This window comes from Gallinula chloropus (assembly GCF_964237585.1).
Source record: "Gallinula chloropus genome assembly, chromosome: 21".
NCBI classification, from domain to species: domain Eukaryota; kingdom Metazoa; phylum Chordata; class Aves; order Gruiformes; family Rallidae; genus Gallinula; species Gallinula chloropus.
The window spans coordinates 7,481,844-7,506,030 of NC_140106.1; the positions used below are offsets into that span (position 1 = coordinate 7,481,844).

Consider the following 24,187-nt stretch of genomic DNA (forward strand, 5'->3'; position numbering starts at 1 on the left):
CTCAGTCCTAAGCCATTGCAGCCAAAGGAAATGAATCCACACAGTGGATCATTAGCCATGTGTGGAGTGTTGCTCCCAGAATTAATAGATGCTATGTCATGCCTTGGGACTACTTTCAGCCTGTTCCTAGTCAGCTGGAAAAGGACAGGGGGAAATTTCTGTTCTATTTTTGCCCTGTTCTCTCTCTCCCTTCCTGCCTCTGTCTAAAATCCACACTGCTGAGAGCTCCTCAGAATCTGGCTCTACCCAAAATAAATGCTCTGGCTATGCATAAACCTGAAGATGAATTAGCAAAACATTAGAATAATACTAATGATGAGCAGCTTCATCTGCTCTTCCCCATCCCACCAGCCCAGGGGCTGCTCTGCTGAGCCCCTTCCTGGCACGCACAACTGAAGGCATGCACCCCAGCTAATTTCAGGTGTCTCTATCTACCCCCTCTTTAAGCACAGAAAACGTTCCCAATGCTATAATCCCTGTCAAGAGCCACCATCAGAGAGCAGACCAAGAACAGGATCTACACTGTGTGGGCTGAAGTCCATGGTGGTGCTGATGGTTCCCCTCGGGTGTCTTGCCTTTGTTAACAGCACAGAGACCCCTGAGGTCTCCCTTCAGATCTGTCCTTATGATGTCAGTAATTACTGCTACTCAATTAATCTATCGCTCTGCGACTTCAAGTGATGCCAACTTTCCTTCCTGCTGTGTTACAGCCAAGGGGGGCACAGTTTTTATGTGTACATATACATAGTGTGTGTGTATGTATCTATAGATGTGTATGTATATATATCAGGAGCAAGTACTGAGAAGCAGCAGATTTGTTTTTAAAACCACGTTAAGGAAAGTCAAGCCAGTGTGCTGAGAGAGCTACAGCATACAAAGCACAGCACTTGATAGGAGATTTACATTTTGCAGTGAAATTAAAGCTATTAAGATCAGTCTTTTAGCTACTTGATAAGCCAGGAAAGATGATAATAATACCTTAACTCTAACCCAGCCTGGTAAATCTCACCATGCTTTTAAAACTGTTCCCAGGGGGAACATAATGCACTCTTTCACTGGTCATAAAGCGGGCTGCCAGGGCAGGAGGGAACCGCAGCTTCACACCAGTACCTGCTCACTGGTGCTGTCCTCCTTATAAATGTCATTTTATCCCCCACACACAGCCCTGACACCCTGAGCTGCTGCCTGACTTACAGAGAAAAGGCTTTTAAGCGCCTTGCCAGCACTGTACACTGGATATAGGTGTAGGGACATCGAGGCACTACCGTCACTGCAGGCTGGATGTCTCACCCCTGCAGCGATAAAGCACAGGTACAAATACTGTTCTGAACTAAGCAAGCTGCACGTTGCCTCACTTATTATGCTACTACTTAATTCTTTCATATAGATCACTGCTAAAGACACTGCAGTGCTCGACTGTACTGGGAACCTGTTAACTGCAGTGATTTTACAGGCAGCCAAGACACTGTCTATCCCGGATCACACACCTCCACTTGTTTCTCCAAATAAATCCAGTGAACATTCAAAGTACTGATGTATGTTCTAGGGAAGTAACTCTTGGCACGTGACAACATGTGAGTGGCCAAAAGATTTTCCAATTCAAACACTGCTCCAACAAAAGCATTCCCCTGAACTGACATGGGCAAAGACTCTCAGGGGTCTGAAATGAAGGGAAGGACTCAGCCCCACGTTTGCTCAGGAAACAGCACACCTTCCATCTCCACTGGGAATATGTGCAGGCTGAGGACCCAAAGCATGCAAACATTCATTTACAGGTGTATTACTGCCCTAGGTACTGAGATACCAGCAAGTTTTCTGACATGCTGGGAAGGGGCACCTTTAAAAACAAAGAAATAAATAAAAAGAAGAAGCTGCTGGAAGGGCAACGGATGCAAACTCAAGATCTCCTGATTTCATTCCAAGCTTCTGCCAGTGATTTAATGAACAATCACAGACAAGCCACTTCATGTTGTTTCTCAATACATTAATTAGGAGTAACGACACTCATCTCACCTCAGCTCCACAGCTGAAAGGTGCTATGTGGCAAAATTTCATTTGAGTTAAGTTTAAAAAAAAGCCCAACACCTGGAGACACAAACAATTTGCCAGGATTCTCCACATCAAAACAAACAGCAACTCCCAAAGAATGCCAAAAGCAATAACAACGAGCTTTTTGTACACTGCATAGATAAAAATTCATTTGCCATGAGAAGCTACAGCTTTAGGGCTGCACTCTACTGAATCAGAAGGAAAAAGCCTCAGAAGATTTAGTGGCAAATGTTTCTCTTGCCCAACTACCCAACCGGAAAGAATACTTTCTATATAAAACCAGAGACTTCCCGGTTCCCAACACTCAAAATTCTGGCTGAAGACAATTTGCTTTGCATGCCACTAGGAGATGCACAAGGAGGAGTCCCAGATGCCTGAGCCACCAAAACACTCTTGTGCTGGAGCACAGAACACAACAGACGATCCTTGTCCACTCCAGTCTGTATCTTACAAACCAATTAGCATGTCACAGCCCTCATCCCCATGCAGATGAGCTTCACCACGGTGGTACCACCCATCACTTTGCCTACTCAGGCCTTAGTTTAGTATTGCTGGCCGAAGGCTGGAAGAAGGAAGGGTTCTGCTTCCCTTCTGTACACAGGAACAGAAAGACAGCCTAGCATTTCACAGGGGGCACACACAGATCTGAACCCAGCTCTGCACTTTGCATCTCATCACATGTTTGAAAGGGAAAGCAAAAATTACTTTGCTATCGCCGCTGTTTTGTGTCTTCCACCACTGAAATACATACCTGTGGTACATTAAGCTGAGAAATTGAATTGGCTCTGCACAGGGAAAACTGCAAAGCCTGCATTTAAAACTACATTTATCATTGAACAATATTGCTGATTTTTTAGCAACCAAAACCTCTAACCCAAGACCACACCATGGTTTCCATCAGTTCCAGAAGAACCAGTCAGGATGGTGGAACATTTCAGCTAAGGAAAATCTCCTTAGAGGGACCAAATGATGCTGTAAACTTCAAAACACCTCCAAGGCCACAAAGCTGCAGAACCCTGTCCTGTATCCAGAGAAATCAGCATAAACATTTTGCACATTCACAAATAACTTGCTGAATTTCAAGAGGTGTGCTCACCTGTGATGGATGAAGAAAAGCCGGAGCAGAGCGTTCGAAGCCTCTGTGTAAAATCTCACCACTGCCTGGCAGAGCCTGCAACAGAAAGAGATGTTCCTCTACTCTAAACGCTAAACCAGGTTCTGCCCTGAGTGAAGTGATGTTGGCTTTGCTAAAAACCAACAAGAATCACCCCTGCCCAGTTTAACTCAACCCCGCTGCCCACACAGGTGGCTGCTGCCTTGAGTAATCAACTCTACTAGCAGTTGTAACTGCTACCCCACCGCACGTGGCTTCCACGTCAGGAAGCCCTGACTCCCAGTACAACACACACAGTGCTGCGGGTGTGTAAAATTATATAGAAACATAAAAGAGAAAACGAGCGTGTTATTAAAATGTCTCACAGACATAATGGAAAAAGTCATAGTTTAATCTTAAAACTCATCATCTTTGATCATTTTAAGAACTCTTTAACACACCTCTCTTGAAACAACGTAATTATATATAATTACACTTGCAATCTGGTGTTTTTGGCAGGGAGCACTACCAACCTCCTGAATTCACTGCTGCAGGGAGTATCATGGGTATGTGTTCTCCAGACATTCCGATAAACGAAGAAGAATTAGCAGAGTGAAAGGACATCATCTATTCAGTACTGGATTCGATGGCTAGAATGATCTGGGGTTGGCAGGAGGTTCAGAACTCTAGCAGAACTTTTCCTGGAGAAGGTATATTCTGTACCACAACCAACAGCCCATCCAGACCTTACCCCTTTGCTGTGGTAAAGGGTCTTTTGGAGGACTCACTCCTCAGTCCAAGCCTGAGGTGTTCAGTCTTCCCTACTTCAGTCTTTCACACTTCAGCCTTTCCCTTACAGCACCTGAACAATCCCATAGCAATCACCTTGTGCAATGGGAATTGCTCAACCCAGAGCAATGCCCAGCTATTTATCCCCGACACCAACACTGTCACCAGACTGAACAATGAAGGTGCCAAAGCAGCAAAACTGCCCAGGGAAGGAGCCTCTCACCACCTGAGTACGACTGGGACCAACAGTAGACTCACCCACCAGGATCTGATCCTCTGTGGCAAGGAAACAGAAAACCTGAAATTGAAAAAAAATCCCAAACACCCCCCCCCCCATCCACTCCTGTGACCCTGGAGCCCATTTATCAGAGACAGCAACAAAGCCCTCACACAACTCATTGGAAGCAAGTGTTTGTAAACTGCACGGAGGCCCGTTGCTGACTCGGTGATATAAAGGGTGGCATCTGCCACACGCTGCCTGGCGGGAACAGGATGCTGGGTAGGACCTGCTGTCCTGATGTGGCTGTGACATCTCTTCAGTATGCAGAGCCTGTAGCTCCCATCGGTTTTTGGTTCGTTCCTGTTGTCGCTTTCTTTAAGTGAGAGAAAGCAGGAATCTTTCTTCAGCTGTATTTCTCAGCCTTAAATTTTTTAGTGAGTTGGAATGAGCTGCTCTCTTGATTAAACACAGGACTCTCTTTTACTCCATCATTTTCAGCATTATCACCAAGAAGAAACACATAAAAGCCTCACTGTAAATGAGCAAAGTTAATGAAAAAGAGCCATGTGAGGCTTGTAAACCATCTCCCTGCTGCAGATCACACTGTAACCTACAGCTCTGGCACACCACCTTCCTCAGAGAAACAGCGCTGCGATGGAAATGGACCTGTAAATTATCTAGGTCTGATGCAGGTAATTGGGAATGGTCAGTGTGAAGGAAGTCTCTTAGCTGGAACGATCTCCAGCAAAAACAGAAAAGGCACTGAGAGGAGGAATTTGTCCCTGAAGTTTCTGTTTTCAAAGCTTGGTTCTCACTGCAGGCTGGCCGGACGCAAAGCAGGGACAGTCTGACTCCAGAGGGGTTCTGATCAGACTCTAGACCAAAACTCCGCTCCCCAGCCCACGTTGGAGCTGTGCTTTCTCATAACTGAATATTCATTAAGAGAAAACAGCAAACAGACACAAAAAGAAGCGCATAATGAAACAGTACATGACTCGACAATAAATCACCATCGATTTCGCTAAGCCCTCTTGAACCTGTTTACATGATGGAGAGCAAGTCTAAAAGGAAGCCAGGCACAGGCTGTGACAGTCTGCAAACTACCACAAAAGCCTTGGCAAATCAAGTGTCGTTACCTGGCTAAGCTAATTATCCTCCTCTTTTAGATTATTCAAAGAAGATTTATTAATTGTATGGGGAAAAAGCCGGCTATGTCCTTCCATATTTCCTTTTGTTAATTTTTAATTCATTCTCTCTTAATTATTAGGACCTGCTCCGCAATGTCCTGGATGAATGCTGATCATTAAAGTCCAAGTATTTGCTCTAAATCAAATCTGACCTCAGCTCTTGGGGGAGTTGGGGGGGAGATTGTGGTTTTTTTTTTTCTCTTTTGAATAAGGGAATTGAGGAGACACATTTGTTTATGACATCAACAGAACAGCTGGTTCTTAACAAGACAAACAGCACCCCAAGTTAATCTGCAGGTAGCAGCGGATCAATTTGCTATGAAATGTGGGGTTGTGCCTGCAGAACAGCAACTTAAACCCAACGCTGTGCTGCCAGTGCCAGTCACCGTGCTGCCAACCCTTTTGGAGGGGCACACATTAATGTAATCCCTTGCAGTGGGCAGGCAGAGAGGGACCCACTGCAAAATGAGGAATGCTTTACATTTTACAACATAAATACTTCCTTCAGGACTACACACCCCTGTCTGTGGCAGAGGCACCTTCTACACACTCTATACAAGCTACTGTCTCCCCCATCCTTTCTCTCAAGTATTTTAAGCCATTTTATCTGTGCTAGCATCAGTTGTTGCTAACCAGAGTAATCTCCTCCTGCATAAAAATTAAAGGGCTTCACGAGATTATGTAAAGTCAGCCAAGAATAGAACTGAATGTAAATACCAAGGAGTGTATCAGCCCTTCACGTTCCAGATATAATAGTTGGGAAGCACCAATGCTAACGAGTCTTTAGCAAACACTCACTCATTTGGGTAGCAACTGCAACATCTTCAACGGGTCTATTTAGACAGACTTAAGGATGGGATTTCAAGAGACTGGTGCAGCTACAACAGTTTGTAAAGGCTATGGTCAGTAGTACTGCAATCAGGACTTAGCTTAACCACATAGACTGAAGTATCTCATCCTTGGCACTGTAGCAAAACTGAGACCTGGCCTTTAGTTTCACCTGCATCTTGGTGATACCTTTTCTCATAGTTGCTGCTGGACATGGTTAGTAGCTTGCAAAGAAACTCTCAGTGCAAGCAGCCAGCGATTGTAGGTGATCTGGCTCTACAATGCTTGGGAGCTCAGAGATTTCACCTCAGCGTTCCTGGGGCACTCAGTAAGACTGAAAAGGTAAATTTTCATGCTCCTCTGAAACTGCCCATATTTCTCCTCCTCTCTCACAATGTTTTGCAACTTGTCTGTAAGCAAAGTTAACTCAAAACCCAAGCATGAGTAACTGTACCTGACAAATGGTTTCATTTAAGGGGAAGGAATGCTCTGTGCTACTCCTCCATCATGGGCACAGGGCACATGAACGCCTTCCTACGATGCTATAAAATGAAACTTGCAATGAAATTGTTCACAGTACTTTTCCTCTCCCTAAATCCTGTGTTTCAGAGTACAGGAACTTTTCTATAGCTTCCATAACTGTAATTCTTGGCATGCAGAGGTCATGTGCTATTCTCAACGCACTGCTTTCTCTCTGCAACGAAAGATCTCACATCCCAGCCACGACAGAGCAAGGTATGGAACAGGAGAAAAGCAACACAGTAGATTAAGCAAAACACAGGTAAGTGCTTTCTGAACGGAATGATGGCCTCTCCTGAATGATGGCCTGAGCTCAGAATCATTAAATTGGGCGAAGCTGCTGAACAGACTTACCTGGTTTTAGCTCCAGAAAGTCATTGTAAAAAAGCCATTCCAGGCAGTTAGGAGCCCCTGTCCTGTCAATTTATGGCTGCTGCGGTCACTGAGCTGTAGCTGCAAGCCCGCTGAGCCACAGCACCATCTGCAGCAACAGGCTCCTGCCCTCACAAAAAGGGGGCTGAGCATCCCCTCAGCCAGCAGCGCTCATCACTGGGATATTCAGGGGTAGCAGTGATCTCCAGCCATGCTAACATACCAGGCAGCACACTGATGACTGGCAGGACGGTGTCCAGGCAGTCCTTTGCAGGCTGCCTCACCAACAGGGGCCTATTCTGCATCCACAGCCTGGGAACCAGGCCCTAGGGTAGGAGCTGGGCTCCAGAGGCCCTTGGCCACTGGCTGCCACGCCGTGCTGAGCCCCAGCCTCCGGCGCATCGTGTTCCATCAGTGTGGTCCCGAGTGGTGCCTTCCGTTGGCGCTGTGCTGCACCCTGACCGACTGTGCAGACACATCTCGGGATGCAGCATCGCACTGAGCTGCCCTGAACAATATAGGCTGCCAGAGAACAGAAGTGGGTCTGTAAGCAGGTAACAGACCTTAGAAATTAATCCGGTACCTATCTGTCAGTCCCAAGTCCCAGCTGAGCATACTACCTGCTACCCCTCCCAAATCCCTTCTGTCCTTTAGATAAAGCCAGAAGCTCACAACACTTGTGGTGTTAATTTTTACATTCGGTGTCAACGTTAACTCAGTATCTAACACCCGACTAGTAGTCTCCTGACACTGGAATACAGAGGAAAATAAAGTTTAAAGTAGATTTTCAAGTCACCACGTTTAAGAAGAGTTGTGACAGTGCCTTCTTCGAACGTGAAAAGCCCAAGTAAGACACACTCCATTTTTAATTCATTCCACTAGTTACAAACAATGCGGATGCTTCAGAAGAGGGAATTACATTCTCTCTCACCCTCTGAGCATAGCAGTAAGAATGAGCAATGAGATGTGACTATGATGGAAAGCCAGCCTTTACATCTAAATTTCAGGCGAGCAGCCTTTCCACGCACTCCCGCCTCACTTATACCACTGCAAACTGCAAGTACTACAGTGCTATCTGTAAAGTAATTAATCTTACTTCTCTCAGTCTCTCATCTACCGAACTGCTATGAAAAATACTCATGCATCCTGTTTCTGTGGCAAGATACTGCTCCTGAGTTATCTGCACATCGAACATTAATGATGAGACGCCTTGCACCTCTGTGGGATAAGATGCCTCCGAGTTTAAAGCTCCTAATGATTCCCCTCGTGAAATAAATCTGTGTGCCTGATAAAAGGGCTCCTCCATCCCTGACGGACTGCATCTGTACCATCACACGCAATGCAGATGACATCTGTACTTGCAGAAGAGTGGGGTTACTACACCCTTACGTTTTGCAGGAGCCCACAGAGGACAACTCTGCTTGGAAAGAAGGGTCCCCAGAGACCTGGGACCCAAGCATCCTACCCAGAGCAGCACTGGGTGTGAAATCACACAACCCTGGGAGCTGCCCTGCACTGCAGTATTAACCATAAGCAGGGACTACTCATCTTACCCACTGACAAGAAGGTATTCGTGGGGGCAGGATGGATCCCTGGGAGCCTCTATCTACCACCCCCTGGAGCAGCAATGCTCTCTGTCTCACTTGGTACCTCCTCTCCTCCTCCTTGCTTGGTTTTGATCCACAGCCAGGGATCAAGCCATGCAAGAGTGAAACTTGGCTACTGTAGTTTCACCCTCGTTTCACATCATCCAGGCTGATCACTGTGAGTGGACAAAACAAATGCTGCTTGCCAGATGAAACAACACGGTAATCAGTGACAGTGTGCCAAACAGACACACCTCAATTAACAACCCCACAACACTAACCAACCAAAACCCACCACCACTGTGACCAGTACCTGTTCTGCCCCGTCTGGAGTTGATTCGGGGTGTTTCACTGATTTTACCAGGACGCTGAACCAAATGTATCTGAAATACACCTGTACATTTAAATCACTGGGCTTCCCAAGTATTTTATTAAGAAGGCACAAACAATGACTGAAAGAAAATGCTAATTTCTTTGGTGGCTCTCCCTATTCAACCTCACCGATCAGACAGACAAATTAAGAAAGATGGCGTGCTTACCCAGAAGCTGTTTGTTAGACATCTTCAAAAATCGATGCTTGACACAATTGAGTATCTTTTTGCAATAGAATTTTATTTGTCATGTTGGGCTAGAAGCGTCAGTTAATAATTCACTCCACAGTCCCATAAACCTCCGTTGCTATCTTTCACACAACCTTGCAGTTTCACAGGCTGTTGTTAAGAGTAGCTTAAAATAGTCTGTTATCAGTCCTGACCCTCACTGTTATAACTCAAACAGATGCACTATCTGTGATCATTCTGACAAGGAAACAAAATAAACACCCCAGTAACTCTGAAAAGGACATGTAGGCTCTGAATACATACACACAGAATGGCTACCCCACTCCAGAGCTCCAACCACCAGCCCTGGGAAGGTCAATTCAACAACACAGAGCCACCATCCCACCCTTATAATGAATAGGGATGAGAAAGAGTCACCCAGCTCTGATTCCCAGTTGGATTTTGTGTTTCCCTAAGTTCTTGGATGCCTGCACATACACATCTGCGTTGAACATGAGTTCATGCGGCAGGTCAAGGCGGTAGTGGGAGCCTGTGTGATTTGGGTATACAGGTGACTATTCCACGTAGCTAGGCATAGCTTGCTGTGGAAGTTTCTGGACAATTTTACTTCCCCCAGACTTGCTGTTGTCACAGCTGTCATCTCTAAATGCAGAGGGCAGGACACCGGTAACGCGATTTAACTCCTAACACAACTGGAGCTCCCTGAACACCCGATTTCGATGGATCCTGTGAAGACACCTGTGGCTGGACTGTACGATGCCAGCAAGGAGGCTCTTTCATTGCCACCTTGTTTACAGACTAAAGAAACAAAGCCTGGCAGAGTGACGAAACACTGAGAAAACAGAGGAGCCAACCCAAATTCATTATCTCACTATTGTAACTCTTCCTTTAAAACGCAGGATACGCAGACAGATGGGAGTTCCAAGCAAAATCCATATGTTTTCTTTAAAAAGTCTCACAGAAAACTCTCCACGCTGTATTTGTGGAATTAATCAGCTGAGTGGCAAACATGACAGATCTGTGCTGTGCGTAAGCAGTGTTTGTACCACTAACACCCAATTGTTCCGTTACAGACTCCCATGTTATGGGTTTAATATTCCTAGCTGTGAAAAAAAAAACACTTTGGGCTGAATGTATTGGGAAATGAACTGAAAAACTAGGGATTTAGATTCCAACTTTGCTGCACTACATCAGAGCATGTTTACTACTGAGCTTAAAATTGACAGGGCAAGGACAGGGGACACAGCATTCCCGATGGATGCTAAAACTGAACTCAGCACCTACCGATCGCCATTAGTTTATAAGGATATAATTAAAAATTCTAAGCACTGTGAACAATCTGAAGGCAGCACAAACAAGCCTGGGCAGAGAATTAATCATAATTGAAATAAAAAGAGGCATCTCTGGTTTCGAAGCGTCACAAGCCTGTGAAGAGCTGGATGTTCTCACGCAAGGAAGCGGCAGCAGCAGAATTCTGAGAACTGCTACAAACAGGTATTACTATGAATAAGAAATTATAAAACAAGAGGGTGGGAATGTTTTTCCCCTGTTGTAACTGAGATGCTGTTACTAAAAGGCATCTAAAAAAAATAAATCTGTTTCTCTAGTTGCAGTGTAAGCGTGAAGGGTAAGGCAATGGTGTGAGAGCCACGGATGGCATCTGGTCCCACACTCAGCCACAGAAATCCCTGCACGTTCCACACTGCTAAAGCCCCAGGACAGGTGTAGCTCCCTGTTTTTTGTTTCTAAAGGGTAAAGGAAATCAACTCCAGTAACTGATCTTTACACACATCTGTACCTGTTGTAAACTATCTACCTGGGTCTGGAATGACAGTATCACAGCAGCTGCTTGTTACTGTTGGCTCATTTTCTCCCCCATTGCCTCCAGCAGGTTGCAGCCAGAGGTGGTTCTGAAGTGGAAATAACACACGATTTCTGTGGTTAGGAAATTATCAAGAAATTAGCCCTAGGAAAGGATGGAGGAAAACGCTAGCAATCTGTCTGTGTTTAATCTGTTTATATTATAATAAAATCTTTATTACAGAAAACACCTTCTATCTTTGCAATCAGCGACTCTTTATATTGATCACTGCAGTGATTCATAAACCAGCTCTATCATAGGAGAACAATAGCTGTAGTTTTATGGTGCTGCCTATTGGAAGAGACTTGAGCACAACTCCAGTCTTCCCCTGCAAGCACAGTGCTGTTTATAGACCTTGTCTGACAAATAAAACACTTTGTAAAGAATTTACAGAAAAGCTTTGTGCTAAACTCCTTCTCATTACATAAAAGCTTTTAATGTATCACCAGTTTTAAACAAATCTGCTGAGGGGATATTGTCTCTGCATAACAGTAATGGATTTAGATTACACTGGCATCAGGAATCTCTGGGTTTGTGGTTGAGCACAGGCTAAAGGCTTAATGCTTGAGAACAGGGTTGGCCTCGTTGATTTACGAGGCCTGAGGATAATTAAGCATCCTCCCACTTACAGTGAAATTCACGACTTAAAACGCACACCACATACACTCCTCAGTACTTCATCTTATGTACAGGGATACGTATAACCCTGCATGGGTGTATGTACCTTACAAGGGAAATCCAGGCTGAAAGGACAGCAAGCAGACATGCAGTTGCTCCTGTCACATGTTACAGTACTTCAGCGTGTGAGGACTCTCCATTTTCCTAGTTAACTGCTAATAATTGAGCTGAACATTCAAGTAGCGACCTGAGGACTTGCTAGGCTGAGAAGACTCCATAGGACACTCCACGCAGTTATGTAAAGGGGTTTCAAGAACCAGCCTGATCCAACACAACAGTGTAATCAGGGAGGAAAAAATTCAGCTCAAAGCTTAAAACCCCCAAACCTTCCTCCTCACCGATGCAGACCGAGAGCTCTCTCTCTTCACACAGTGCCGTGGGGACATCCAGGATGAAAGAGGGATTTTAAAGAGCAAGGGAGAATGGGTAAGACCAGACTCTTGCCTGTACAGAATACAAATGAAATGACTAGTGAAGAACAGGTGTGGCACGCTAGTTAAATTGCTTTATTGGTTAAATTTAATTAATGTCGTTATTCCTGGCTGCATAGCATATCAGATCTCTAATTAAGCAAACAATCCCCTGATTAAAAAAAAGTTATTGTAACTAAGGTTTTGAAACAGAGAGAACTACAGCTGACAACTTTGCTGGGTGGTTCTGAGTCTGTACTTCAACTCTGACATTAATCCCAGCATCACCATCCGTAACTGGGTCATGCTTTTCCCAAAAGGACATTTATCTATCAAGTGTGGTAAATCAGATTCCCAGTTTAAAACTGGATGCTGTGTAATATTCAAAGGTTAAAATTTGCCTCCCTTTTCCAAGGGAAGGGTTTACATCCATCTTTTCTGTCAAGCATCCTCAGACCCAGCCCAGAACCAGTGCAGCAGACTGTATGGCAGCACCCAGTACTTTATTTATATGATGATTTTTTTTAAAGTAACAAGGTCAAAACGAGCAGGAACCATTTTAATCTTCATCCCTTTTATGTTGGAGTAGTTTGATCACCTTAAGGGGATTCAAAATAAAGGTCTGAAAGCCATATGGGACAACACCAACATTAATCCAGTTTGCCTGCTATGCCCTCCCCGCTGCCTCCCCCCGCCTGCCCACGGGATGCACTTCATTTGTCATGTTCAAAACAGACTCAGAGCTGAGGTCAAACAACGTGCAGGACGTAACCGTGGTGCTCACTCCACATGCCCAGGGATTACCCCAAATGGTGAGATTAGAGCAGCGTGGGCAGCTGGACACCCCCCTTCTCCCCCTGCTCCAGCCACCGCGTGGGAGGAGGGAAGATGCAGACAGACACTCAGACACATCCAGATGCTTTGGGGGGGCCCTCAGGTAACTGTATTTAAACATCAGCCTTCTCCTTTCAGGAGGTAAGAAATTAACTGACTGCATCCTCAAGTGCAGAAGTTCACTTGAAAAAGATGTCTGGGCTCCATCTAGGGTTAACAAGGGAAATATTTCAGTCAGAGGAGACTAAACTGGATTATCTAGAGGTTCCTTCTGGCTTTAAAACAATGCATGCAGAAATCAGAGAGACAGCTGATGATCTGGCTCAGCATCCTGTGCCTGAGCACCAGGCTACTGAAGAAACAATTTCAAAACACCAGTTTATGAAAGGGAAAAAACAGAAGCACACCAGCATGTAAAGGGGTTCCAGTTATTTGTTTTTACCAGTGCCACACAAATTCTGGCTCAGGATGCTGTACACTCCCACGAGTTCTCCATCCATCCCATAGCCAAATGCATGGCAGCAGAACTGAACCCCAGAGGCTTAGGTGAGAGCAGAACCACCTTGATGCAGCCTCTTCCATTTCTGACCTGGATGAACAGGCTTTACTGAATTTTAGCTAACTTTTCTTGGGGAAAACCACACAAAACTGAACCAAACCCAACCCAAACAAAGAAATCCCCTGCACAACAACTAACTGAAAAAATCCCAACCCCACCCCCCCAACAAACAAATCCCCCAAACAAACAAAAACCCCACCCCACTTTTCTGCTTACCCCTCACTTAATTCAAGCTTCTGGGAAGCCAGAGTTTTAATATTGCCCTCTGTTTTTTCCATGCCACGTGGAACAAGTACGAAGTGCTGCAGACCCACAGATTAGGATGCATCTCACATCCCTGTTTGCACAGGGTGGCAGCCACAGGTCAGGGACGGCTCAGGGCAACACACAGGGAAGCCCATGCAAGCCCAGCCCTTCCCAGTGTCATCTGGTGAGGCACCCGGCATGGCAAGACACATCCCACATGGATGCCAATGCCTACCAGGAGAATTCAGCACCAAGGGGGAAAGTAGAAATGATTCCACCAGGCAAAGGCACAGGCTTCCTTGAATTAAAATATAAAGCACAAGCAGCCATACAGAAATTCCTCGTTAGCTCTGATAAACTGCTGGGGATTAGAAGGACCACAGAACGTATTTCATTTCTTCAGCCCTGCAAAGAAACCAGCCGACACCCTGCCATTTGTTCATTTACAGCAAATATTAACATGGAACACAATTTTCTGCCTGACACAGTCATTTTAATTTTTACCAAGACGAATGTTTTGAACAGCACAGAATAATTAAATCATTTCCTATTCCAAAAGAAGCCTCACGGACTCATCCTGTGTTTTCACCATTTTGTAAATCATCTAATGATTTTCTGCTAGTTTAAATATTACCTCCCCATACCAAACTGATTAGCCAACGTGAAATACACGTGGCAGAGGGACTTTCTGGAGGCACTAAGTTCCTAAATCATCCAAAGATTTCCTGCTACTGCAAATGTTACTGCCCTGCCGAACAGGTCAAGGTGATGCACGATCAGCCAGATTCCTGTCCCTGATGTTTCTTGCTCATTTCAAAACAAACAGTCTACTAAACAAGAGAAAGGAGAAATTTCACCTGGAAGCTCAAATCTTCACATTAACTCTTCATTCACTGCAAAGAAAAATACCTTTGCTCAAGATACTCTGTCAGACCAACGCTCCCTATCAGCTATAGCATCTGGACATGCAGAAGTCTGCCTGTAGACAGAGACGGATATTTAAAATAATTTATGTCTGATCTACAAGGTCACAAGCCAATGAGGGGCTGCCCTTCTTGCTCTGTAAATGCTTTAGGTGAGCAACGAGTAGCTATTCTCTTCATAAAGAACATGGTCTGTACTCCCAGTGCGGCGCTTGACAACAGTTTTACCGACACAATTACAGATTGGGCCTTTTGCTCTTTTGCTGCAGGCCAGGGGAGTAAGAGGCTCACCTCAACCACAGAAAACATGACAAGAGAAGCATTTGGTGCTTTTGGCATTGCATGAACCTGTAAAAAGTTGGCTCCTTTGACTGGATCAGGACATCTACCCACTGACACTAAAAATGCCTTCAGCCCCCTGCATCCATCTAGACACAGAGATCTTAAAGAATGTTGACTCCATTTCCATTTAAAATGAAGCTAAACTGTTCATATCCCCAGGAATATTAGAAAAGCCAACTTTGAGAACTACCCCCACCATGTAAGTCGGACCTCTCTTGGCCGCAGTGCAGCCACGAAACAGCAGCTGGGTGACCACTGCCTCCAGTCCCCAGCAGCATTAGAGAAGCAGGCTATCAGAAGGAATCTGGAGCTTGGGACCAAGATGAGCTGTTCCCAGACCAGGAAGCCTGCTTGCTGTGGCTTACTTGGGGCTGGGGGACACAACCAATGGTGTTCTGCTGGAAACAAGTCTGATTCCAGCTAGCGCATTACTGCTCAGAGATGGACCCAACAGCCACACTTTGTGTATCGTGCCTGCATGCTAACACACCATCATCCCATCAGAAATGCATATTCATTTCTGGCACTCTCATGCTCCTGGTTTTAGACTCTGATTCTGCATCTCACCTGCACAGCACGACCTGTGTGCCCTCACAAAGGCACAGCTGAGTCCATGGACCTGAAGTGTGGTGTTTTGTCAGGATAGCACACTGGAGACCACTGGCACGACTTGGCACAAGGCAGAGCTCACTCAGCATCCCAGTGAAGTACTGCTTCGTTTTGCAAATGCAAAAACCCAATAAACTAAATTAATTTCTCAAGGTCACAGGAGGAGCATTTCAAGCAGAACCCAGCTGACTGACACCTTAATGACAGACTGACCATTAATTTGCACTTTGACTCACAGCAGCACAAAGCCAGGCTGAGGCTTCAGAGCCCAACCATTACATTTTCATTTCACTGGGCACTGGCAGAAAAAGGGACACAGGTAGGGGACAACAGCTCATCCAGTCTCTAAAGAGTGAACTCAGTGGAAGCACAGCTAATTCATAATCAGAATATATATATCCCTTCTCCTTGAATCACGCTTGCCTATGTGTCTTAGTTCTGCTGGGCTGCATCAGTTGAGAGAGGGGTAATTCTCTTCTTCACCACACATCAGGTGTTGAGATAATCACAGCAATGCAATGGTATAAAAACCCAGGCCAGAACAATGAACATGGTTGTCAGGCTGGAAGAATGGGAGTGCAGAAAGTAGATTTCTATTTTGAATTTCAAAAGAAGTTAATTTCTATCACAAACAGGAGAGCGGGACCAGAGATTCCTTTAATATCAATTTAAAGATTTATTTCGCTTGCCATAATGAACCTGAAATTCAAGTTCGCTCAATAATAAAAATTTGAATTTTAAAAGCATGAGGCTAATATACACACACTGAATTTCTAAACCACTGGGTGGTTTGGGGGGGGGCAGGAGGGAAGTATGACAAGTTAACAACAGTTGCAAATTTTATTAAAGTCTTACTGAAAAGAAAGGAGGACTTGCTTGCATTTACATGCAACAAAACTGTAACCTTTTCTGCCCACACACCTCCAAAAGCATCATTACTCCATTCTGCTGTTAAAATGACAAAAAAATAACCCTCCGCCCCTAGAGATAATGCAATTTATTAGTATTTCAGTGCTGAATGCTCTTGTCAAATATTTAATCATCCGATTCTTTACATTAAAACTGTGCAGAGGGAGTCTGCCACTGGGGAACAGTAACAATCCACACAAGTGGGAATATTTTTGGAGGATACTTATCAAGAAGAAATGGAGATATCGGTGGGGAAGATGGTGCTGCTGCTATTGTATGCAGAGGAAAACATTAGAGGTGGCTGGGGAATAGAATATGCGAGAACAGCAGGGCTCAGCCATGCCTTGATTTGCTAAATGCACACTTGAGAAAACTGGTTAGGAAAGATTTGCACACCATGGTGTAGGTATGCCTCTGCATACAGAACCAAGAGCTGCCTTTTGCAGGGGTGGGGAAGCAACAATCTGTTTGGCAATGCTGCCCCCTTAAAGCCTGCTGCTTGCTGAGACTCCAGGAGAGTCACGATCTTCCTTACATGAGGGAGACAAAGTGGGAAGCTCAGGCTGCTCAGTGCCTGTTGCAGCTTCTCCAGACCTGGCACTGAAATAAAGGGGTAAGGTGATGGAGGCTGTGACAGAACAACAGGATGGAAGGGAAAAGCCTGGGTCATGCTCCAAGATCTTCCTTGGTCTCCCTAACCACAACAGCATGAGCTGACAGATGGAAACAGAACCAGTGTAACACGGAATTTAACAGGACTGACGCAACCTCTTCTGTAACTTTGTGCCATCATCTGTATCTCCTTTCCTACCTCATTCCTTCACTTTGCTAATCCATTCTTCCAGCCCATCAGTTGCCTCCTTTCACAGCCTGACCATTCCCACCTTCCCTACGGCATGAACAATGCAAATCATGAGTACAGGGCGAATAAAACAATGCACCACCTGACAGCCAACTGACCTTTCCATCAAACTCCATCCCTCTGTGCTGTGAGGAATGCCAGCCCTACCTTGTCTGAGGAGCTTGGCTGGTTCACATCCACAGGCGTCGGTGCCTACAGACTTTGTATTTACCTTACCAATAACCAGCCCAGTTTCTGGGGTCCTGTGTACCCAACCACTTGGAATAACCACAGTTGGGGAGCGAAGTCTCTCTTCAGCTCGCAGCCAGTCAGCTTTGTTTACCCCAGACATTTCCTGAGCCAAGCTCAGCACTTACACCACCTGCGCTGCTTATTCAGCAGTTGCTTTTCATCAGCATCTCTGCTTCCATATGCACATCAGGAGCTGGAGCTACTACACAGACAGATCAGAAAGCCGGTTCCTTGACCCAGAACAGCCATGTTCAAGATAGAAGACATGAGTCTGGTGGTAAAAAACAGACCAGAGAATATCAGAAAACACGTACCAGCCAGTATTGGAGCTGCCCCCAGAAGATGGAACTTCCCTCCCAGGGAAATTCGCTGTTTCAAATTTAATTTTCCTCTTACAGAGGAACATGAAAACACCTGCTGCTCTCCCTGTTTCAGCCCTTGTAGACAAAAGGTTTTCTATGTTTGTAAGACCAAGTAACACAAACCCTAGGAACACTACCACATATTTTATGTGCCTAACACCCCAACAGCACAAACTGCATGCAAGTCTAAGCCATTTATGCTGATTCATCTGCAGCCTATACACAAAACTGAGGTTCTCCTAAGGGTCTTCACCTCCAGCCAGGCGTGTGGGAGCATACCCTGGGCTGGAGCCTCACTGTTATGAGAAAATTATGAATTCATATCCCTGAGACTTCATCCTCACTGACTACATCTACTTCTGCTGGAACAGCAACAGCCCTTCCACCACGAGGGTTGCAGGATTACCAGTATCAGAAAGGACCACAGCAGTGAAATGCCACAGTAGGAACGCCAGACACCGCACTCTCCATCAAACCATCAGCTTCTGATAGGCACATGGCTGTCAAAGTTTCCTTTAATTAGGTATGTATGATCCAGATCAGCCTGACTGCGACAACTCACGCATTACTAAGGCAGCACATGACCCCTAAATATACCATACCTTTCAGCAAAGGGATTGAGTCATCCTGCCCACTCCCAAGACGTTATTAGAAATGTGCACCAGGAGCATCAAGACTCAACTCCTCTTCCAAAATAATCTTATGTTAGTTTAACAGCACGTTCTGTGGTCTCTCACTGGAAATGCAGCTCCTCACCACCTCATGCGGGACACACAGGCTGTCACATGCAATTTATTTCCTTAAAAATCAGAGAGATTAAACAGCCCCAGGCTCAGAATGAAAATGGACAGAAGAGGAATAAATAAAAGCCAGGTACATAGTCCACGTACGCCAAGTGTCCCAGGCAGTAAAACGGGACTGTTAATATGAGATCAGCCTGAGTCACTTTGCTGTGATGACTACAGCACTACTTCTCGGGGTATGGGGGAGGGAGGCAAGGTAATGACACCTGACAAGAAAGGCACAGGTAATTCTGAGGTAGCAACTCCTGGAACCAAAGGGGAGAAGTCATACACTTCTCTTCCATATTTACTTTACTACAATCATTGTTCTGATCTATGTTAGTTACATTTCCTGCCCTGCAAAGGCCATTAAAGCTCACTGGGCAAATTACACCAAGCCATTCCAAACCTGACCCTGGAGTACAGGAGTGCACTGTGTAAAACACACCAACAGCAACAACACTTGGGGATAATTAATTCCAACCTCATTTGCCTCATGCCAGCCCATCAAATCCTCCCTCAGAACAGGATTTCTCCCAGTGATGAAGAAAACATCACTGAGGTAAACACATGGTTCAACCACAACGCACCCCGAGCTGCTCTTCCAGCTGCACAGATGGGAACTGCTCGGTGCACACACTCAATCACAACCCTTAAAGCAACCGAACTCAGGGCTGCTGATTAGCTGACAGAGGAGTCACTGCCCCAAGAGATTCCACTGCTACCCTAAGTGCTCTGTGGGTACGAGGTCTTCATCTGAGGCTGCAGATGAATCATATTAGCTGCTCCTTGCAGCACTGATTGAGTGCTTTTAAGGTGCAGAAGGCAGCAGTTATGTTCTAGTGACTTTTAGTTTTGTTTAGACTTACCATTCCACCAGCAACTGTGAATACCAATTCCTGGATTTCAAACGTAGGCACCTGCAGCACGAGGAGGTGAGTGACACAATTACACCGCGAGTCGGTGATCAAAGCCCTGAATCTCTTTTACAGTTCCAGGCACTGGGCTGCTGAGCTCCCTCAGCAGCCCTCGGGGATCAGAAGAGCCTCCCCTTGACAAAGGCCCACGTGTGCAGTGATGCAGCTTCTATGAATAGCGAGACGTGAACCTCAGTGGTTGGCACGGGTGACAGGATACTGACTCCTGTGGTTTCACAGTAGTTTAATGACAGAGAGAGCAGTTACAGCTATCCATGTAGGCTAACCAACAGACCAGCACCTGCCTGAAGCCACTTATCATGTAGTCATTCCTCCAACACAGCAGCCGCGATTCTGAGGGTGTGAGCACAGCCCAACACAATCATCCTGACTCTAGGCCAATCTTTCAAGACACACACACACCAGCTGTAAAATACCTGTAGCTGAAAAGATCACCTACTCCACTGACCCACAACATGCTCCCATCCCATCCCCTCCCACAAATCTCTCTCTACTGAGGCAGGCAAACACTACAACATGCATTACTGCAGAGCTTGTGCCACACCTGGAACTGTCAGCCCCACGCCACATCTACCTGCAGTCAAACACTTGCCCGACTGCATTCACAACTCCAAAGCTCCTTTCCTGAACTCCAAGCCAGAGTTACTGGGAGTGTGGTGGGAGGGCAGTGCTGGAATTGGACTTCTGTAGAACCCATCCTCTTCTTCCTGACACTTTCTATAGAACTCACCAAGTTTCTACTCCACACAACTTAGTTTATGTAACACCCTGATCGCTTCCCCTCGTACTTCTGCATGGTGTATTTTGACATGCTTTTTTTTAATCTTCATGAAAAACTGTTTTCATATGTTTAATGAATAATGAAACATAAAAATAACAATTCATTTTGTAGTGAGATTTCCCTCCTTAAATTAAACAACCTAATTACTCCCTACTCTCATTAAGTAAGTCACTTTTATTAGGCTATTTTACAATATAGCTAATATAACTTGGCTTCCAACTATTCTGAACCCGATTATATCAAAAAGGTACTGTCTTTATTACATTCAGCCCATATTATGCCATTATACTCCTGGCTCCTGAGAATAGCTTTGTAAGAAGGCAAGTTGAAAGAATGGAAACCAAAATTGATTCTCAACTAGTAAGTCTGGCTAAGCAGCCCTCGACATGGGCTTACCTATAGATGGGTGAACTGAGTCAGAGGGTGATCCACTGACCACCTTCGTCTGAACTCTTGTAAATAGATGTATTTTTTACACAGAAGCGTCATTTCCTAGGAGTTAACAGAGAAGGGATATGGTAGAACTAGAAACAAAACTTTTAGATTGCTCAGTCTCTATTTCGGCATTAATGCATTAGTCAGGGTCAAGGGGAACTACACACAAAAAACCACAAGCATTTGGCCAAAAAACCTCCAAGATCAGACCTTCAGTGGACAGGCCAGAGTACAGTTTCAGTGTTACCAGCTTCCATGTTAACCCCAAGCGCACGGTGATGCTTGGGAACTGCAGGCTGAGAGCAGGTAGCTTACCTGCAGGCCAGGAGCACTGCCAAGGAACCAGCATCGCCGTGGGGTTGTAGGAGTTATCACAGGAGAGAGGAGGGACAGAGCTACAGAGGAACACAGGAGGAACAAAGGGCCAGCACTGCAGTTACAGCCCAAGACCTCCATTTCTCCCACCACTTCTGACTGCAAATATCGTCACCATCACATCAAAAACATGACACAATCTCCTCAACTTCAGAGCTTAACGAGAGGTTCAGAATAAAGGACCTCCTCCAGTGGGATTCTGAAACTGCAGGCATAGAGCATATAGAGAGAGATGTATTTCCAAGCTCTGGATAGAGCAGTTTCCAAACATGAACCCAGAATCGCGTTTCTTGGTGTTAGGGGATTTGTCCCCGTTAACAATAGGATTCAGCAAGGCATGCAGTTTGCACAAGGGGGTGGGAGAAGGCAAATGCAAACTGTCAAGTCATATATATGAGGGCTAAAATCTCAATCGAGCATTTTGAAAGCTTGTCAAGAAAATTAATTACCCTCTTGATTTAAGGAGTTCATTTTTGTCCCCACTGACAAAGGCAGCATTTAACTATTAAAAGCTTATATTGGTCGACAACTGACATCCAATTCATAACGCAGCCAAAGGCAGAATATAGCATATTCAAAACAGAGACCCCAGGCGCCTCGTTCTTCACCCTCTCTGCGTATTGCTTTGACTTTTGTCAAGATTTCCATAGCAGTGAACCCTACACTCACCCAGAAAGATCTGTCAAGGAGTTGTGCGATTCATCATTTGATTTCCTCAGCAGAGTGATTTTTAGCCCGTGTTTTCTGTGAGAAAAGGATACTTCAAACATGAACAGAAATCCCACATTAGATGGAAAACGCTTAACCGGCCCCAGAACACACACACACTTCATGCCCTGGCTCAGGAGTAAGCTTTCTGCTGTGGCTAAACTCGAGCAAAGAAGAAAATCAAGGCTGGCTTCCTTCCATGCCATTCACTTGTGTCCTTGAAGTTCCCCCTAGAAAGGGAGCCCAATGAGTAGTAATGTCTAACGCAAGTCACTGCAGGCGGAAAGAGTGTGCAAACATGGGATGAAACAAAGCCCGTGAAATTCAACATGGTTTTTTACAATGAGAAAATAGGTCACAGGCTATTTTGGAACATCTTTCCCCCCCCTCCCACCTTCCTCCAGAAGGGAGAATTCACCTCAGCAAACCTGGAGCCACACATACTCAGAGAGGAAACAAATACTACACACACATACAGTCATCAAGCATGTGCAAGGTAGAACCTAGAGACAATTTGGTTCTCCATCAACCCCCACAACACTGGGCAGCAATCACAAAGGAGGAGAAACTGTAAAGTATATGTAGGAGAAACTGTAAAGAATATAATTTGGCAAACAAAGATCAACAGCACATCTGAGATCAAACCACTGCCAAAGCCTTGCCTGTTTGAGATCAGCAATCATGGGAAACTCACGACAACATCTTCTACCTTCCCCTACACGTGAAGCCACTCTTCAGCTGCAGGGTCCAGCCATAACTGAATTAAGGCTCTGGATTACTTTATGAATAAGAATTATCACCTGTCTTTTAAGCACAGAAAAGGATTTCTCAGTGTCAGCAGATGAGTCAGTCGTGAAGTGAGGCCATCACACAGCTTACCGTATCCCATAAATCACACCAGAATGAATAAATGCATCCAACTTTGCACCCATCCAAGAAAAGGGAGGCTTGCCAGTATCATCAAGGAGAAGTAGCCCACTCATATTCTCTTCCTTTTCAAATCTTTTAAACTCCTCATCTAAGAAGCCTTCTGCCTCAGCAGCACAGGACAGCATTCCTTCGCTACAGCCAACTCGACACTAGATTTCGTGCTGTGATTCCTCTGAAGCCCTTAGCCAACAAGTGGTGACTTTATTTTGATATGCAAGCAAGGCACATTGTGTTAAAAGCAACAGAAAATAAATCAATAAGTAAATCACCCAGCAGAGTCTTACAGGAGATCCGAGTAGCAGATGTGCCCAAAAATGTCCCATGATGATACGCATGTTCTTACAGGAGTGCTGAGCCAGTAGCCTCCAGACATTTAACTCTTCTCCTTCGTGGTATTTTTACTGACTAACACAAGGAGACTATCAGCAAATGTTCTTGGAGCTGGATGACAAGTGCAGTACTTAAGTTCTTTTAATTTGTCACCATTTCACAGAGGTTAAACACACAGAAACCCATCACAGGTTTTGGGGATTTACACTGGGTATCTTCCCCCCTCCCCGTATCATGAACACTCTTCACACGCCGTTAAGAAACACAGGTTTCAGTTGGGCAAAGGAGAAAGCAGAAGACCCAGCTAATTTTATTACCAAGATTGATTTCTTGTCACCATATTAGCTTTACACATGTAAACTACTACGTACTTGGGGTCACCCTGTAAGCCAAAGAGGTGGAAACATCAGTCTGTGGAGTCAGGACTCAGCCTGCCAGACAGGGCAGGGACAGAGGAAGGGTGTCAGGGGAAGGAATACATCTGGGTCACCAAACATGACCTGTTTTAAACTCAACACACACAAAACCAACCCCAAAACATAAGCAAACACAAGAGCAAAATTCCAGCAGAACCCCTCCAAGCATTCAAATAAAGTAAGGCCAGCAAAGCCCCCAAGGCTGGAGATGGTAAAGAATTCAGCATCCAGCAGTACAGCTACTCACACTGGGTGCCTGGTAGTTCCCAGTGCTCCCTCTGAGCCTCATTGAAGGTGTGAATTATTTCCAACTCTGCCCCAAATTTGTTACTTTCTTCTTTCTTTTTTCCCCATCCTACATTTTCATTGCACTCACGCTCATGATTTCTCCCCCAACCTTCCCTCTCCCAGCAAACCGACACAGACCAATACTGCAATAAACATACTGAGGGCAGGCAATTAC

The 24,187-nt window shown here is 45.2% G+C and overlaps 1 protein-coding gene across 1 annotated transcript in view; it reads right to left on the reverse strand.

Moving 5' to 3' along the window:
* The window catches only part of LRRTM4 (leucine rich repeat transmembrane neuronal 4), a gene marked incomplete at its 5' end in the record, with an annotated part of 156,050 nt that overhangs the window by 49,184 nt on the left and 82,679 nt on the right, over positions 1-24,187 (reverse strand). The window contains one exon of the mRNA XM_084273895.1: positions 3,146-3,220. Within this exon, the coding sequence (XP_084130021.1) occupies positions 3,146-3,220 (75 nt within the window). The remainder of the gene's footprint in view (positions 1-3,145; positions 3,221-24,187) is intronic.